Source organism: Salmo trutta, chromosome 16 (genome assembly GCF_901001165.1).
Source record: "Salmo trutta chromosome 16, fSalTru1.1, whole genome shotgun sequence".
In the NCBI taxonomy this organism is placed as follows: Eukaryota; Metazoa; Chordata; class Actinopteri; order Salmoniformes; family Salmonidae; genus Salmo; species Salmo trutta.
The window spans coordinates 31,571,896-31,592,065 of NC_042972.1; the positions used below are offsets into that span (position 1 = coordinate 31,571,896).

The 20,170-nt window shown below is 43.5% G+C and overlaps 1 protein-coding gene across 6 annotated transcripts in view; it reads left to right on the forward strand.

The window, feature by feature from the left end:
* Positions 1-20,170, forward strand: part of LOC115150540 (collagen alpha-1(VII) chain) — a 120,197-nt gene that overhangs the window by 27,355 nt on the left and 72,672 nt on the right. For all 6 annotated transcript variants that reach the window (XR_003867123.1, XM_029693953.1, XM_029693952.1 and 3 more), the window contains exons 8-12: positions 468-597; positions 7,541-7,660; positions 11,630-11,785; positions 16,567-16,686; positions 16,962-17,111. Coding sequence is in view for 5 of the 6 variants with exons in the window: in XM_029693953.1 (XP_029549813.1) it covers positions 468-597; positions 7,541-7,660; positions 11,630-11,785; positions 16,567-16,686; positions 16,962-17,111 (676 nt within the window). In the remaining variant the exon portion in view is untranslated. The remainder of the gene's footprint in view (positions 1-467; positions 598-7,540; positions 7,661-11,629; positions 11,786-16,566; positions 16,687-16,961; positions 17,112-20,170) is intronic.

Below are 20,170 nucleotides of genomic sequence, written 5' to 3' on the forward strand. Positions count from 1 at the left end.
AAATTCCCCTTCTGTGACTGTGTGTGTGTGTGTGTGTGTGTGTGTGTGTGTGTGTGTGTGTGTGTGTGTGTGTGTGTGTGTGTGTGTGTGTGTGTGTGTGTGCTTGTGTGTAATCATGATTCATGACCATAATAATGAATGGCATTAGTGAACATTCACCTGAGTCAAAGGATTTGCCAAAACCTGTTGCTATGTTATGACATTGAATACATATTTACAGCAGGAGCTTTGAATGTTGGCTTACATTTGTCAGAGGTGCACAAGTGCAATACTTAAGTTCCACAATCATGCTGTTTTTTGTGTCTTTGTGATAAGGTTTGTCTAGAGAGTGCACACACACCTCGTTTTCAGGTATAAACCAGTATCTGGTCAAAAACCAGCTGACACTGCAGCCCTCTTGTGAACCAGAACTATGCACCCCTGTCTCCTGTACTTACCCCTCTCTCCCACACTGTCTACCCCTGCAGGAGACAGTGTCTGCAGGTCAGAGGAGCTTTGTGGCCAGAGAGCTGAAGTCAGGGACAGACTACCTGGTGACGGTCATCGCCCAATACCCCAACAGTGTGGGAGAGACTGTCTCTGCCAAGGCACGAACCAGTGAGTACACAGAGAGGGTGGGACAGAGGGAGAAGGGGAGGGAGGGGTAGGAGAGATGAGATGAGATAATTAGAAACCAAAGCACGAATAAGTGAGTACACAGAAAGAGATGGAGGAAGAGGGGGGATGAAAGTGGGGAGGAGAGAAGTAGAGAGTGACATTAGCTGTTTCAAAAGCAGCATCTACTCTTCCTGGGGTCCACACAAAACATGAAACATTACATAATACAGAACATTAATAGACAAGAACAGCTCAAGGACAGAACTACATATGTTTTTTTTTAAGTCACACGTAGTCTACATATCAATACATACACACAAACTATCAGTTGAAGTAGGAAGTTCACAAACACTTAGGTTGGAGTCATGGAAACATGTTTTTCAACCACTCCACACATTTCTTGTTAACAAACTATAGTTTTGACAAGTCAGTCGACTTTGTGCATGACACAAGTCATTTTTCAACAATTGTTTACAGACAGATTATTTCATTTATAATTCACTGTATCACAATTCCAGTGGGTCAGAAGTTTACATACACTAAGTTGACTGTGCCTTTAAACAGCTTGGAAAATTCCAGAAAATTATGTCATGTCTTTAGAAGCTTCTGATTGACTCAAATGATGTCAATTAGCCTATTGGAGGTGTACCTGTGGATGTATTTCAAGGCGTACCTTCAAACTCAGTGTCTCTTTGCTTGACATCATGGGAAAATCAAAAGAAATCAGCCAAGACCTCAGAAAAATAATTGTAGACCTCCAGAAGTCTGGTTCATCCTTGGGGCAATTTCCAAATGCCTGTAGGTACCACGTTCATCTGTACAAACAATAGTACGGAAGTATAAACACCATGGGACCACGCAGCCGTCATACCGCTCAGGAAGCAGACGCGTTCTGTCTCATAGAGATGAACGTATTTTGGTGCGAAAAGTGCAAATCAATCCCAGAACAACTGCAAAGGACTTTGTGAAGATGCTGGAGGAAACAGGTACAAAAGTATCTATATCCACAGTAAAATGAGTCCAATATCGACATAAGCTGAAAGGCCGCTCAGCAAGGAAGAAGCCACTGTTCCAAAACCGCCATAAAAAAGCCAGACTACGGTTTGCAACTGCACATGGGGACAAAGATCGCACTTTTTGGAGCAATGTCCTCTGGTCTGATGAAACAAAAATGGAACTGTTTGGCCATAATGACCATCGTTATGTTTGGAGGAGAAAGGGGGGTGTCACGTCCTGACCAGTAAAGGGGTTATTGTAGTTTAGTCAGGACGTGGCAGGGGGTGTTTGTTTTATGTGTTTCGGGGTTTTTTGGTTTATGTTCTATGTTAGTGTATTTCTATGTTCGTTCTAGTTAGTCTATTTCTATGCTTAGTTTATTGGTTTGACCTTCAATTGGAGGCAGCTGTTTCTTGTTGCCTCTAATTGAAGGTCCTATTTATAGGGGTGTTTTTTCTATGGGATTTGTGGGTAGTTGTTCCTTGTTTAGCTGTGTGCCTGACAGGACTGTTTTTCGTCGTTCTTTTTGTTCGTGTGTTTTTGTTTTGTTTCTTCAATAAAAGAGAAAATGAGCATATTGGTCCAATTCATATGACGCACGTGACAGGAGAGGCTTGCAAGCCGAAGAACAGCATCCCAACCGTGAAACACGGGGGTGGCAGCATCATGTTGTGGGGGTGCTTTGCTGCAGGAGAGACTGGTGCTCTTCACAAAATAGATGGCATCACGAGGAAAGAAAATTATGTGGATATATTGAAGTAACATCTCAAGACGTCAGTCAGGAAGTTAAAGCTTGGTCGCAAATGGGTCTTCCAAATGGACAATGACTCCAAGCATACTTCCGAAGAGGTGGCAAAATGGCTTAAGGACAACAAAGTCAAGGTATTGGAGAGGCCATCACAAAGCCCTGACCTCAATCCTATAGAAAATTTGTGGGCAGAACTGAGAAAGTGTGTGCGAGCAAGGAGGCCTACAAACCTGACACCAGCTCTGTCACGAGGAATGGGCCAAAATTCACCCAACTTATCGTGGGAAGCTTGTGGAAGGCCACCCGAAACGTTTGACCCAAGTTAAACAATGTGTAAAGGCAATGCTACCAAATACCAATTGAGTGTATGTAAACTTCTGACCCACTGGGAATGTGATGAAAGAAATAAAAGCTGAACTAAATCATTCTCTCTACTATTATTCTGGCATTTCACATTCTTAAAATAAAGTGGTGATCTTAACTGAACTAAGACAGGGAATTTTTACAAGCATTCAATGTCAGGAATTGTGAAAACTGAGTTTAAATGTATTTGGCTAAGGTGTATGTAAACTTCCGACTTCAACTCTAGGTCAAGTAGGTGAGAGGCATTGTGCTGCGAGGTGTTGCTTTATCTGTTTTCTGAAACCAGGTTTGCTGTTTATTTGCGCAATATCAGACGGAACGGAGTTCCATGCAGTAATGGCTCTATATAATACTGTACTCTTTCTTGAATTCTGGATTTGAGGACTGTGAAAAGACCCCTGATGGCATGTCTGGTGGGGTATGTGTGTGTGTCGACATGTGTCGACATGCTGTGTGTAAGCTGTGTGTAAGTTGACTATGCAAACAATTTGGGATTTTCAACACATTGTTTCTTAGAAAAAGAAGTGATGCAGTCAGTCTCTCCTCAGCTGTTAGCCAAGAGAGACTGGCATGCATAGTATTTATATCAGCCCTCTAATTACAAAAACTAGAGCCTGCAGAACTTGCTTTTTGGAGTGTGGTGTCAAAAAAGCAGAGCATGTCTTTATTATGAACAGACCTCTCCCCATCTGTATAACCATTGAATCTATATGTTTTGACCATGACTGTTTACAATCTAAGGTAGAGCCAAGTAATTTTGCCTCCTCGACTTGTTCAATAGCCACACAATTTATCTGAGGCCTAGAACTTAGGGAATGATTTGAACCAACTACAATGCTCTTACTTTTAGAGATATTCAGGACCAGTTTATTATTGGCCACCCATTCCAAAACAGACTGCAACTCTTTGTTATGGGTTTCAGTGACTTTATTAGCTGTGGTTGCTGATGCCTATATGGTTAAATCATCAGCATACATGGACACACTTGCTTTGTTTAATTTCAGTGGCAGGTCATTGGTAAAAATAGAAAAGACTACAGGACCTAGAGAGCTGCCCTGTGGTACACCACACTTTACATGTTTGACATTAGAGAAGCTTCCATTAAAGAAAACCCTTTGAGTTCTATTAGATAGATATCTCTTAATCCACGATATGGCAGAGGTTGAAAAGCCATAACACATATGTTTTTTCAACAACAGGTTAAGGTCAATAATATCAAAGGCTGCACTGAAATCTAACAGTACACCTCACACAATCTTCTTATTATCAATTTCTTTCAAACAATCATCAGCATTTGTGTCAGTGCAGTACATGTTGAGTGCCCTTCTCAATAAGCATGCTGAAAGTCTGTTGTTAATTTGTTTACAGAAAAATAGCTTTGTTTTTGGTCAAGCACCATTTTTTCCAACAGTTTGCTAAGAGCTGGCAGCAAGCTTATAGGTATGCTGTTAGAATCAGTAAAGGCCGCTTTACCACTCTTGGGTAGTGGAATTATTTTGGCCTCCCTCCAGGCCGGAGGACAGTGACTTTCCTCTAGGCTCAGATTAAAGATATGACAGAGTGGCTATAAAGTCAGCTACCATCCTCAGTAGCTTTCCATCTAAGTTGTCAGTGCCAGGAGGTTTGTCATAATTGATCGATAACAATAATTTTCCCACCTCTCCCAAACTAACTTTACAAAATTCAAACTTGCAATGCTTTTCTTTCATTATTAGTTTTTTATGCATGAATACGATGGCTCACTGTTTGTTGTTGGTTCGTTGTTGTTCCGTTTTACCTCATTTCTACCAGCATGTCACATACACCACCTTTACTCCACACATAGAGACGCGTACTGTTAGGTTCTAATTCTCAGAGTAAATAACTCTACGGACACTATGAAAGCTTAACCAAGTTTAATTCTTCCCAGAGGATCAATACAGCTGCATGAGACAAAACATGTTTCCACCGCCAAAAGTATATATACTCCAATTTAGGCACTCCTCCTTCTCTCCAATCCTTACATCTATTATGGTTCGACAGGAAGACGAAGTCCACCCAGCACATTCCAAAGCTGGCTCCTACAGATAACCATTAACTTCTGATGTAAAAACCAGTCTCTAGGATAGCAATGTTCCAAGTTTAACCCAGAATCCAACAGTACAAAATTCTCCCTCACCCTCCATTTGGCAAATCTGACCGTAATGCTATCCTCCTGATTCCTGCTTACAAGCAAAAACTCAAGCAGGAAGTACCAGTGACTAGAGCTGCTGCTATGCCCTCCAACGAACGATCAAACAGGCAAAGAGTCAATACAGGACTAAGATAAAATCCTACTACACCGGCTCTGACGCTCATCGGATGTGGCAAGACTTCCAAACAATTACGGATTAAAAAGGGAAACCCAGCCGCGAGCTCCCCGGTGACGCGAGCCTACCAGACGAGCTAAATGCCTTCTATGCTCGCCTCGAGGCAAGCAACACTGAACCATGCATGAGAGCACCAGCTGTTCCGGACGACTGTGTGATCACGCTCAACATTCACAAGGCCGCACGGCCAGACGGATTACCAGGACACATACTCAGAGCATGCGCTGACCAACTGCCAAGTGTCTTCACTGACATTTTCAACCTCTCCCTGATGGAGTCTGTAATAGCTACATGTTTCAAGCAGACCAACCTAGTCCTTGTGCCCAAGAACGCCAAGGTAACCTGCCTAAATGACTACCGCCCCATAGCACTCATGTCTGTAGCCATGAAGTGCTTTAAAAGGCTGGTCATGGCTCACATCAACACCATCATCCCGGAAACCCTAGACCCACTACAATTTACATACCACCCCAACAGATCCACAGAGGACACAATCTCTATTGCACTCCACACTGGCCTTTCCCACCTGGACAAAAGTAGCACCTATGTGAGAATGCTGTTCGTTGACTACAGCTCAGTGTTCAACACCATACTGCCCTCAAAGCTCATCACTAAGTTAAGGAACCTGGGACTGAACACCTCCCTCTGCAACTGGATCCTGGACTTTCTGATGGGATGCCCCCAGGTGGTAAGGGTAGGCAACAACACATCTGCCACGCTGATCCTCAACACGGGGGCCCCTCAGGGGTGCACACTTAGTCCCCTCCTGTACTCCCTGTTCACCCACGACTGCGTGGCCCCACACGACTCCAACACCATCAGAAAGTTTGCCGACACAACGGTGCTAGGCCTGATCACCGACAACGAAGAGAGCCTATAGGGAGGAGGTCAGAGACTTGACAGTGTGCTGCCAGGACAACAACCTCTCCCTCAACGTGAGCAAGACAAAAGAGCTGATTGTGGACTACAGGAAAAGGAGGGCCAAGCACGCCTCCATTCACATAGCGGGTTGAAAGCTTCAAGTTCCTTGGCGTCCACATCCCTAACAAACTATCATGGTCCAAACACACCAAGACAGTCGTGAAGAGGTCATGACAATGCCTATTCCCCTGCAGGAGACTGAAACAATTTGGCATGGGTCCTCAGATCATCAAAAAGTTATACAGCTGCACCATCGAGAGCCTCCTTACTGGTTGCATCACCACTTGGTATGGCAACTGCTCGGCATCCAACCGCAAGGCGCTAGAGGGTAGTGAGGACCATCCAGTACATCACTGGGGCCAAGGTTCCTGCCATCCAGGACCTCTATACTAGGGGGTGTCACCCTAGTCATAGACTGTTTTCTCTGCTACCACACAAGCGGTAGCGCTCTGCTACCACACAAGCAAGCGGTACCGGAGCGTCAAGTCCAAAAGGCTCCTTAACAGCTTCTATCCCCAAGCCATAAGACTGCTGAACAGTTAATCAAATGGCTACCCGGACGATTTGCATTGACCCAACCTTTTTTAACGCTGCTGCTACTCACTGTTTATTATCTACGCATAGTCACTTTACCCCTACCTACATGTACATATACCTCAACTAACCTGTACCCCCGCACATTGACTTGGTACTGGTACCCCCTGTATATAGCCTCATTATTGTTATTTTATTGTAACTTTTTTTCTTGCTTTAGTTTATTTAAATTATGAATATATATTTTTTAATATTCAGCATTGTTGGTTAAGGGCTTGTAAGTAAGCATTTCACGGTAAGGTCTACACCTGTTGTATTGGATTTGATTTTGATATATACAATTTACATAATACAATATAATACAAATATGCAAAATTACAAACACAGCAAAGAGGTCCTCAATCATCTGCCAATCAGCATGTTGAACTGCCTGAGAGGCACCAGTACATCCAGTTGTATGAAACTCTGTAGATTGTTCCATACCCCATGTATGGAAACTAAAAGCAAAGAAACTAAAAGCAGATTTACCTAACTCTGAGGAGACCAAAGAGATTTCCAGAGTTAGCCAACCCTGAGACCGGGTATGGTTAGTCGTACATCAGAAGGTTGTTAATTATGTTAGGTATGGTGGGATTTTTTGTATGATATCTTTATAGATAAAAGAGAGCAATGAATCGACCTACAAGACTTCAGAGGGCCAGCATACTTTCTGGTAAAGAATGCAGTGATGTTTACTGAACCTGTCGCCCGTAATAAAACGAGGTGCGCTATGGTAAACTGCATCTAGCGGCTTTAATGAAGTGAAGAACCATATCAACACAGTCTTTCTTTGCCATATCATCCTCTCTCTCCACATGTCTTTCCTAAGTCACTCACTTCAAATACTCCCCCGTTTCTTCCCAATGTGTGATTCTCCCATGTGAAGCCATACCATCATCCTCATAGGATACGCCTCTTATCTGCCTCTCATCCCTCCCTATCCTCCATCATTGCTTTATCTCCCTCCCTCCATTCTCCATCCCTTGTTTCTCAGAGTCTCTACCAGGGGTGTCTGGTCTTCGTCTAGTCCAGGCTGGTTTCTTCTCCCTCTCTCTGGGCTGGGATGCCCCCACATCACAGATCCAGGGCTATAGACTCACCTACGGACCCCGAGGTCAGACACACGCACACACGCACGCACACACACACACGCATGCACACATACACACACACACTTTCACACTTACACACACACACACACACACACACACGAACATCCACAATATGACTACTGCTTACTCTGATCATACTCAAATTCTTTACGCATGAAGGACAAATACCACACAACATTCTGTGGGCCATGCCAAGCCATCTTGTTAACTGTCATTATAAAATACTTAACTCCTCACACATCTCTTTTTGGCTGGTGAGAGTGTAACAGAGAGGGAGAGGAGGGATAAGGATAATAGATAATAGAGAACCTAAAGGTGGCAAATTAAGACAAGTAAATCTGTGTGAAGATTTATGGACATCAGGGTAGTATGCAGTCCTATGGTAGAGATGAGATGTTGTCTCACATTATACTGCCCCCCGGCTCTCCCTGTCTATCAGACGAGTTTTATTGCCCAATCATTACCACAAATAAATACCACATACACTTTTACAGAAAGCTTTACAGAGACTTTAAAAACTGTGCAGTAGAGTCTAAGGGAGACTTCAGGTCTGTGAATTAATGATTGAATGTAGAGGCTGAATCTGAAGAGGAGATAATGTGGCTGCAATTTGTGATACGTTAAGACAAAAAGGGATGTGTTATGTTAAATAGTGTGAGGTGTGTGGCATGACGTGAGAAAAAAGCCCCCTACCCTCATACACACACACACACACACACACAGACACCATAACTAAGCGTGACAGCTCCATCCATGAGTGAGGGCATGCCAGGAGTACCAGTCTCACATGGAGAACCTACAGTATCGGAGGAGAGACTGGCACTCTTGTGTGTGTTAGTTTTAAATTAGGTCAGTGTGTATTCTGCAAGGAGATGTGGGATGTTTCTACCTGTCTCTGTGTATCCCACTGCAAGCAACTGCAAGCCCTAATTCATGCAACCAGTACACCCACACCCACAGTACCACACACCCTCTGTTTACCTTGTCTGTGGTAGGATGAAGATCTATGCCTCCAGGCAACACATTCCTCTAAGGCTGGCCCGTTGCCTTGGTGACAGCCTGACAGGCTGGGTGGGGCAAGTGTTGCTTCAGTCTGCAGGTCATGGTACTGACTAGGGCTGTTGCAATGACCGTATTACCACCACACCGGCGGTCACAAGTCATGAAGGCAGTCAAATTCCACATGACCATTTAGTAACAGTAATTAGCTTCTCCAAACTATGATGCTGCTGCTGGTCATTAATAGCCTACCAAACTTTCTAACTGCCTGGTACTGGTACTCAGCACTGTATTGTCCCTCTAATCACGTTGACATCAATGCAAATGTTTTCGAAAATCTAATCAAACACTTCATGAGAGCCCATGAGCTCATGTTGCGCAACATTTCTATAGGCTATGCCATTGCGGGAGAAAACAGAGTGATGGCCACTAATAAAAATAAGAGGATCCCATCAGCTTTCTGTAGGCTAGGCCTGCTATATTTATTTCTCAACTTTCCTAATATTAAGCACATTGCTTATATTTACAACAGGAGTATAGCCTACCTGGCTGGCATGAAAATAAACCATGGTGAAAATATGGTCACTTGTGAATGATGCCCAGCATAAGAAACAAAGCCTTTTTTTTTACTTTTTAGAATCATAGTTGCACACCTCATGTAGCCTAGCCCATAGGCCTTTATGTTTTGATAAGGTTTGTATCACAACTAAAGTGGCCAAATAACTTCTTAAAATTAAGCACATTAATCCGCTTTACAAGGGGTGTAGAGCTTAACTGGCATACATAAGCAGCACAATAAGTTTGGGGAAGATAATTTTCAACATAAAAGTGCACCTTTATAATAAAAGCACTACATGCATAATCACATTTGCAGTCACTTTTGATAATGGTGCTTTCTGCTAATGGAACATACGTGCTTATAGCCTACTGCCATGTGCGCATTGCTGCACTTATAATGTGAAGAAATAGCCTAGTAGTTTATCAACATTTTAAGCTAAACATTCTAATCTGCTGTGTCAGCCACATGACAAAGTTTTTGTTGATGCTATTGGTTGTATTAATTTGGGATCTATTGCATCCCACAACTGTCCCAGACTGTTTGGAATATTTATTTCTCGCACAAACTAGAATAGGTTGACTTTTGTACTATGGGGGATAGTAGGGTGACATAAATACAATTAAAATAAATACAATAAAGTAAGTGCTTTTGCTGTTCGTTAGGCCTACTCATCTTGTTCGCTGACGAAAAGTAAATGTGGACAGTTCCTCCAATATCTTCAATATGCACCTCGGAATTGGATAAGGACGCGCTCAGTTGCGTACCGGATGTGCTTGCAGTCCAAACACTTAAAAGACAAACCCTATCTCTCAGCCCTAAAATTAAGTGGACACTTCTGATGACGTTTCATGACGTCTGACGAGTATACACTTGCGTCTGCTAAATTACTAAATGGACCACCCTTGCCCGGAAATTCATCACTCGTTCATCCCGCGATAATTGTGTTTTCAGCCACTGGTAGCTGATGTTCAGCCACTGGAGGGTGCTTTATATGCACTACAGTCAATTATGATTGCATGTCTACTAACATTAAATATATCATTATAAATATATGCCTGCAGTATGATAGCTAGCAAATTAATTAGCTAAATAACGTTAGCCTGCCTAGCTGGAACTTCTGAAGAAGGAAAATGTTTTATTTCTACAATTTCCAATAGCTAACCAAACAAAAACATAATTACTTTTACGAGACGTGTTTGTGCCGCCACGTGCATTAGTAGCACAATTTCTAACTTATTTACATTCGTTTTTAGTTGGGATTCCCCCAAGGGCATAAGGCGAGAGTAAGTGGACGAGGGTGTGTCTTTTATGAGTTTGAACCATAGCCTTTGTCTGTCTACACTTGTATGCAGCCTGTGAGAAAGACCCGATCAGATGAAGGAGAGCCGAGTGAGTGAGAAACGCTTCAGATTACGCAGCACTCTGGGCTGCAAAAGGCATGGATTTTGTTAGGGTGCATAATGGCCACAAAGGGGATACCGCAGTGAAATTCGAGGCATTATCAAGTGCTTGTCAAATTGTGAATGAGAGACTATTGGAGTACAGCCTGCGCAAAAAACAAAGCAGAGCTCATGCCTTTCAAGCGACTTTTTTCAAATCATCATTAGAGTCTCATCATGCAGCCTTACAATGTATTACAAATCAAAACATAGAGTCCCAATGTTTGTAGAACAACCAAAGTTACATTAATAACTCTAAATTAAGCATATAGGAGTAAGTATTTCTTAGTTAACCGCTCAACACAGAATAGCCACGTGTGCACTCCCTGAAATCGTTTGTAGAAAATATAATTTCTATTTTATTTAGCTTTGTTCAATCGTATTCTTCATACTATAAAATAATGTAAAATAATGCCACGGAATTATAAGCAAATCGTGTCTGCTAAACGAACTAGTGTAGCCCACAGCCATTTGGCATAGCCACATCAGGACCTAACATCAGGACAACTCAAAGTATGCTATTCTTTTCATCTGAAATAGACTACATTTTCTTCATAGCATGCTTCTTTAGACCTGTCTAAAATAAATAATGGATTTATTGTGAAGGTGTAGGCTATATTACATGGATTTATTAGACTTTTTAAAATGGCTTGTAGGCTATGTGTGGAAGCCAGGAGATGCTAAATGTGTTTATGTTAATTAACCATCAATTACCATGAGACCAACAGTTATTTGCTTGACAATCACCAGCTGACAGAATTTCGTGACCACCACAGCCCTAGTGCTGACAGACAGGTGGACAGACAGACAGACACATACACTCACACACACTGTTTTTGCTCTTTCTTATATCATACACATGTACTACAAGTATAAGCAACTGCATTTAAAAATGTGAATAGTGAGCTGTCTATTTACTTGTTTGTTGCCTCCTCTAACCCTTGTGTGATTGGCTGGCTATGATTGATTGACAGGTCAGCCTGCAGCCCAGCTATTGGAGCAGTCTCTGGCTGCAGACTCCACCTCTGTCACCCTGGAGAGACTACTGCCAGACACAGAGTACGCCCTCACCCTATACCCCCTGTTCCCCCGAAACTCTGTCTCCCCCGCCACCCTTACCTCACGCACATGTAAGTACACCTCACCCCTCTCTCCCATTACCCTCAGTCAGTACTGTATGATGCATTATTATATCATCTTCAGTTTTAAGTGCACTTAACATTATTGGTGTGAATCATTGCTTTTCAATGGTAAAGAAGCACAGAAGTTCTACAGTTGGCATACAACAAAAGAGATGTGTGCTGCAAAGCTCCTGTGCTTGAACTTTCCATGCTCCTGAGCCTGCCGTTACAGCAAGCACAGTGCCTTGTGCCAGTAATGTGAAAGCTACATTAAAGTAACTATCTAGTGTTTCCAGATGTCTATGAAATATGAGCTATAATTAATTACAATAAAATTGTGAGTTTTAATTCCCAAAAAAGTACATTAAGTACCGTAAAACTTAAATAAAACGCAGTCTCAAATAGCCGCACAACACCACACATTTCAGCAAATAAAATTTCAAATAAACACTGGGTCTAAATGAATTGTTTACGAGGTTACCAGGAATTACCATTAATTGTTTACTGGGTTTGATTTGTTAAACATTTTTACATTTTAGTAATTTATCAGACGCTCTTATACAGAACACCTTACAGTTAGTGCATTCATCTTTAGATAGCTAGGTGGGACAAACACATATCACAGTCATAGTAAGTACATTTTCCTCAATAACGTAGCTATCAGTAGAGTCAGAGAGTCAAGTGCAAGTGGTGGTCATTTTTTATTTATTATATTTTTTTATGGGGGGGATTATTTAATATACTGTTTGAAGAGGTAGGGTTTCAGATGTTTTCAGAAGATGGGCTCTGGTTCAACCATTGGGGTCCTAGGACAGAGTAGAGCTTGACTAGGCTGAGCGGTAGCTGCCCTCGCGTAGGGGTGGGAGGGCCAAGAGACCTGAGTTGGCAGAACGGAGTGCTCGGGTTGGGGTGTAGGGTTTAAGCATAGCCTGAAGGTAGGGAGGGGCAGTTTCTCTTGCTGTTCCGTAGGTAAGAACCATGGTCTTGTAGTGGATGCGAGTTTCGAATGGAAGCCAGTGGAGTGTGCGAACGAGGTGGTGACATGAGAGAATTTGGGAAGGTACGTTACATTAAATAATTCAGTAATAACAAAAAAGAAATATGGCAATCATTTCGTTTTTATTGCCAGTCAGAACCTTCTAGCCACTGACTGTTAACAGCTGTGAACTGCTAGCTAACTGGCAAGCACAAAAACAGTCAACAACTACGGGAGTACAGACCCCTAGAAATCGGCTGATCGCCGTCTAGTGGCAAAAGTAAGAACTGCCGAAAATGCACAGCAAAAGAGGATTATTCTAAGAATTTTTTATAGAGGCATTCTAAGACAAATAAACTTGACAGTGTGTAAATTATAACACAGAAGTGCAGGAAATGAATACATTTATAAAAAACTGGAAGTGAATGCTGAAATTAAACAATTAATTATGTAAATGAGCAAAAGCTGTGTGCAATAAGCAAATAGACGCCTGGCTCAAATAGCAGCCTGTCACTAATAAGAACCTTTTGTGTTGAGTGATTTTATCAAATAAACGCCTGGCCTATTACTTGAAGTTTTACGGTATGTTAAAAAGCAGATTTTCTGTGTTGTATACCGGTCATAAAAAATCTGAATTTGAGTAGACTGCTGTTTGGCCAGCTCATCCTCCCCAGGAGGTTGACATCATGTTCTATGAGGAAATAGCGAGCATTTTTTAAAACAGTCTGTTTGAGGTTGGGTTTTTCAAGTGGTTTTTTTTCCTTCTCCGATTTATGCTTTGGCCACAAATACGAGTATGGGACAAGTCAAAAATATTATTTGGGTACAAGTAAACAGAATATTAACTTTTAAAAGTGAGATTGTCACTGGACAATTACTTTAAGAGGAAATCATGTGGAGCTGTTTTTGTACGGATGAGGGAGATTTCATGCTGCGTGCTTAGGTTTGTTGTCCTGTTAGAAGTGAACCTTCGCCCCAGTCTGAGGACCTGAGCGCTCTGGAGCAGGTTTTCATCTAGGATCTCTCTGTACTTTGCTCCATTCATCTTTCCCTCGATCCTGACTAGTCTTCCAGTCCCTGCCACTGAAAAACATCCCCACAGCATGATGCTGCCACCACCATGCTTCATCGTAGGGATGGTGCCAGATTTCCTTCAGACGTGATGCTTGGCATTTAGGCCAAAGAGTTCAATCTTGGCTTCATCAGACCAGAGAATCTTGTTTCTCATGGTCTGAGAGTCATTAGGTGCCTTTTGGCAAACTCCAAGCGGGCTATCATCTGCCTTTTACTGAGGAGTGGCTTCCGTCTGGCCACTACCATAAAGGCCTGATTGGTGGAGTGCTGCAGAGATGGTTGTCCTTCTGGAAGGTTCTCCCATCTCCACAGAATAACTTTAGAGCTCTGTCAGAGTGACCATCAGGTTCTTGGTCACCTCCCTGACCAAGGCCGTTTTCCTCTGATTACTCAGTTTGGTCGGGCGGCCAGCTCTAGGAAGAGTCTTGCTGGTTCCAAACTTCTTCCATTTAAGAATGATGGAGGCCACTGTGCTCTTGGGGACCTTCAGTACTGCAGAAATGTTTTGGTACCCTTCCCCAGATCTGTGCCTCGACACAATCCTGCCTCGAACCTCTACGAACAATTCCTTCAATTCCTTCGATGGCTTAGTTTTTGCTTTGACGTGCACTGTCAACTGTGCGATGTTATATAGACAGGTGTGTGCCTATCCAAATCATGTCCAATCAATTGAATTTACCACAAGTGGACTCCAATCAAGTTGGAGAAGCATCTCAAGGATGATCAAGGGAAACAGGATGCACCTGAGCTCAATTTCGAGTCTCATAGCAAAGGGTCTAAATAATTATGTGAATAAGGTATTTCTATTTTAAATATTTTATAAATCTGCTAAAATTTCAAAAAAATCTATTTTCGCTTTGTCTTGATCGGTGATTGTGTGTAGATTGCTGAGGATTGTTTTTTGTTATTGATCAATTTAACCTTTATTTAACTAGGCAAGTCAGTTCACTGAAAATATTCAACCGTAAACTATACAGATTGGCCTCATGCATTTGCGACTTTATGTGAATGATAGGTGGAGAGGTAACAGTAATCAGAAAGGTTTTCATCGCCAGATAGGGAGCTTCCCACTGGGCACAGATGTCAATTAAACATCTATTCCACGTTGGTTCCACGTCATTTCAGACGTGGAACAACGTTGATTCAACAAGTGTGTGCACAGTGGGTTTGCACGTTTATCTCAGACAACTTTTAAATGGTTAGAAGATCATACTGCCGCCTGGTGTTGACTGTTGCCTGCATTGATCATTTAAAGTCTGAAGCTCTTCTCTGTTGTTCATATTTTCCCTATTTCAGGATGCATACTGTGTGTCTGTGTGTGTCTGTGTTTCAAGTTTTTATTGTCACGTGCACAAGTACAGTGAAATGCCTTCTTGCTTCCTCTTTCCCAACAATGCAGTATAATCAATATCAGTAGAATCAAACAATTATAATAGAGTCAAGTCGAACAAAAACACGAGAAATAGAAATGAGAAGAACACGAGAAAGTAAGTAAGCTACACTATATACAGTTCCAGAGTCAGTGCCAATACCATATTTACAATGTGCAGGGATACTGGAGTGGTAGGGGTAGATACAGTATGTATAGGGGTAAGGTGACTAGGAATCAGGATATCTGATAAACAAAGTAGCAGCTCCATATATGATGATTGTATGTGAGTGTGTAGAGTCAGTATGAATGTTGGTGTGTTATGTGTGTGTGTCTGTGTGTAGAGTCAGTATGAATGTGGGTGTGTGTGTGTAGAGTGTGCATAGAGTCAGTGCAAAAGTACAAATAAAAAGTGTATCTGCAGATAGTCCCTGCGGCCATTTTGTTAGCTATTTAGAAGTCTTATCGCTTGGGGATAGAAGCTGTTCAGGAGCCTGTTGGTGTCAGACTCCGGTACCGCTTGTTATGCGGAAGCAGAGAGAACAGTTTATGGCTTCGATGGCTGGAGCCTTTAACAATATTACGGGCCATCCTTTCACACCACCTGATATAGAGGTCCTGGCTGGCAGGGAGCTCAACCTCAGTGATGTACTGGGCTGTCCGCACCACCCTCTGTAGCGCCATGTGACGAGGGCGGTGCATAAGCCATACCAAGCAGGGATGCAGCCAGTCAAAATGCTCTCAATTGTGCTGCTGTATAACTTTTTGAGGCTTTGAGGGCCCATACCAAGTCTTTTCAAAGTCCTGAGGGGGAAGAAGCCCTGTCGCGGCTTCTTCACGTCTGTTTGCGTGTGTGGACTATTTTAAGTCCTTAGTGGTTTGAACAACGAGGAACTTGAAGCTCTCGACCCGCTCCACTGTAGCCCTGACGATGTGGATGGGGGCGTCCTCGCCCCCTCATTTCCTGTTGTCCACGATCAGCACCCTGGTCTTACTGACATTGACGAAGAGGTTGTTGTCCTGGCAACATATTGCCAGGTCACTGACTTCCTCCCTGTGGGCTGTCTCATCGTCGCCGGTGATCAGGCCAACCACCGTTGTGTTGTCGGCAAACTTGATGATGGTGTTGGAGTCGTGCGTGGCCACGTAGTCATGGGTGAACAAGAAGTACAGGAGGGGACTAAGCACACAACACAAGGACAGTTGTTGTGCACACATTATGTTACTGACTGCTCACTATATAAAGGATTAACAGCCTTGCTGATTCTTCGTGTGTGTGTGTGTGTGTGTGTGTGTGTGTGTGTGTGTGTGTGTGTGTGTGTGTGTGTGTGTGTGTGTGTGTGTGTGTGTGTGTGTGTGTGTGTGTTGCAGTGCGTCTGGAGGCGGCCCAGCAGCTGTCAGTAGAGACCGTGTCAGAGCGTAGCGTCCGGGTGCTGTGGAGGGGAGTGGGTGGAGCCAGGGCCTACAGACTGGTCTGGGGACCATTCACAGGTAAGGAGCGGAGAGATGCACCAATCAGTATTGACTTATGTATTTACACAAAAGGGTTGTTCTGCAGAAATGCAGAATGGAATTTATGAGAGAATCAGCAAGGCTGTTAATACTTTATATAGTGAGCAGTCGGTGACACAATGTGTACACAACAACTGTCGTTGTCCATTTCACCCTTCCATTTTTCCTCTGTCTACTCTGCTCTCCTCTTTCCTGCCCGTCTCTTCTCTCCCTCACCCCTATCTCCTCTCCCCCTGTACCTGTGTCTCTCCCAGGTCGTGATGGGAAGTCTGTTGAGGTGGCTGGCGACACTGAGACTCACACCCTGTTGAACCTGCAGCCAGACACCGAGTACAGTGTCACTGTCATCGCCCTCTACGAAGCCAACACAGAGGGACCTGCTGCTACCGCCAGGTTCAAGATAGGTACAGAGCTACACACAAATGCATGTATGCACTGCAGACATACATTTCCCTCTCCTTCTGTCCCTATGTCTATTTTCCTCTGTCTCTGTCCCAGTAACTTCTACTTGTGGTTAATTTTAGCCGGTGAAAGAATGCCTTTATAAAATACTTTCTGCTGCATTCCACAGACCTTAGTGTAAAGGACTATAGGGGGTGGAGAGGCAGAAAGAGAAGAAGGAGAAATAGAATAATAGAGCCATAGAGAGAGAGCCATAGATATAGAACATTGTATATATGGTATATGTCTATGGAGAGAACAACAACCATTTAGTTTTATGAATTTCTTTATTCCTCGTATTATTGTTTTTCTGTTATTTATATTTTTTCTCTCTGCATTGTTGGGAAGGGCCCTTAATAAGCATTTCACTGTTAGTCCACACCTGTTGTTTACGAAGCATGTGACAAATAAAATGTGATTTGATTTGTTTCCTATCCTCGTGGGGACCTAAAATGTATATCCATTCAAAATCCTATTTTCCCTAACTCTAAAACTAAACCTAATCCTTACCCTAACCTTAACCCTAACCTTCACCCCTAACCATAATCCTAAACCTAAACCTTAACGCCTAAACCTAACCCCTAACCCCAGTTCTAACCCTAATCCTATTTTCCCTAACTCTAACCCTAACCTTAACCCCTAACCCTAAACCGAACCCCTAAGCTTAAAATAGCCTTTGTCCTCATGGGGATGTGGGAAATGTCCCCACGAGGGGGAATTTTCCTTGTTGTACTATCCTTGTGGGGACATTTGGGGATTTCAGGTCCCCCACAAGGATAGAAGAACAAGCACGCACGCACACACCCACACACGCACACACACACAGTCACCCCCTGTGTATGACTCATTTTACAGGGATGACAAAAAAAGCAAGTAGACAATCATTGTACAATCTAAACTGCTGTAAAATATATTTCTCCATAATAAAAATATTGTATTTTGAGCTGTTTGAGGCTGGAGTGCAAACCGAAAGTAAAAGACGCCAAAAAATTTACTTAAGAATGGGAAGCATTAGAAATACATAGAACAGATCTGACACTTCTTATATGACAGATCTATAACTCACATTTCTATGTGAATTTGGTCGGTTCGCCCCAAAATATTGCAGGGCATTGTGTTTGAGTTAAAGCCGAGTCATCATCACGTTCATTGGTCTCGATTGAGATAAGGGAGGTGGGTGCTGTAGCTATTTAGGACAGAATGCCCCCTAATGTTCCTCTCTGAGATCTTAGATCTTAAATGGGAAGAGAAACACAACTATCTTTGTGTAGCTAGCTACACTCTAAAAAATGCTGGGTTGTTCCCAAGTGCTGAGTTGGATGCGTTGGGTGACTTAGTTGGGTTGTTTTCTTAAAAAAGAGCAGTGCTGGGTTATTGATGCTGGGTTATTGGTGCTGGGTTATTGGTGCTGGGTTATTGGTGCTGGGTTGTTGGTGCTTGATTGTTGGTGCTTGATTGTTGGTGCTGGGTTGTTGGTGCTGGGTTGGTGGTGCTGGTTTGTTGGTGCTGGGTTGGTGGTGCTGGGTTGGTGGTGCTGGATTATTGGTGCTGGATTATTGGTGCTGGATTATTGGTGCTGGGTTATTGGGATGTGACGCAGCGGTCAGATCAGAAAACAGGAGGCGTAGTTTTAGTAGTGACGTGACATGCAGGAAATGTACACTGCTCAAAAAAATAAAGGGAACACTTAAATAACACATCCTAGATCTGAATGAATGAAATAATCTTATTAAATACTTTTTTCTTTACATAGTTGAATGTTCTGACAACAAAATCATACAAAAATAATCAATGGAAATCCAATTTATCAACCCATGGAGGTCTGGATTTGGAGTCGCACTCAAAATTAAAGTGGAAAACCACACTACAGGCTGATCCAACTTTGATATAATGTCCTTAAAACAAGTCAAAATGAGGCTCAGTAGTGTGTGTGGCCTCCACGTGCCTGTATGACCTCCCTACAATGCATGGGCATGCTCCTGATGAGGTGACGGATGGTCTCCTGAGGGATCTCCTCCCAGACTTGGACTAAAGCATCCGCCAACTCCTGGACAGTCTGTGGTGCAACGTGGCGTTGGTGGATGGAGCAAGACATGATGTCCCAGATGTGCTCAATTGGATTCAGGTCTGGGGAACGGGCAGGCCAGTCCATAGCATCAATGCCTTCCTCTTGCAGGAACTGCTGACACACTCCAGCCACATGAGGTCTAGCATTGTCTTGCATTAGGAGGAACCCAGGGCCAAACGCACCAGCATATGGTCTCACAAGGGGTCTGAGGATCTCATCTCGGTACCTAATGGCAGTCAGGCTAACTCTGGCAAGCACATGGAGGGCTGTGCGGCTCCCCAAAGAAATGCCACCCCACACCATGACTGACCCACCGCCAAACCGGTCATGCTGGAGGATGTTGCAGGCAGCAGAACGTTCTCCACGGCATCTCCAGACTGTCACGTCGGTCACATGTGCTCAGTGTGAACCTGCTTTCATCTGTGAAGAGCACAGGGCGCCAGTGGCGAATTTGCCAATCTTGGTGTTCTCTGGCAAATGCCAAACGTCCTGCACGGTGTTGGGCTGTAAGCACAACCCCCACCTGTGGACGTCGGGCCCTCATGCCACCCTCATGGAGTCTGTTTCTGACCGTTTGAGCAGACACATGCACATTTGTGGCCTGCTGGAGGTCATTTTGCAGGGTTCTGGCAGTGCTCCTCCTGCTCCTCCTTGCACAAAGGCTGAGGTAGCGGTCCTGCTGCTGGGTTGTTGCCCTCCTACGGCCTCCTCCACGTCTCCTGATGTACTGGCCTGTCTCCTGGTAGCGCCTCCATGCTCTGGACACTACGCTGACAGACACAGCAAACCTTCTTGCCACAGCTCGCATTGATGTGCCATCCTGGATGAGCTGTACTACCTGAGCCACTTGTGTGGGTTGTACACTCCGTCTCATGCTACCACTAGAGTGAAAGCACCGCCAGCATTCAAAAGTGACCAAAACATCAGCCAGGAAGCATAGGAACTGAGAAGTGG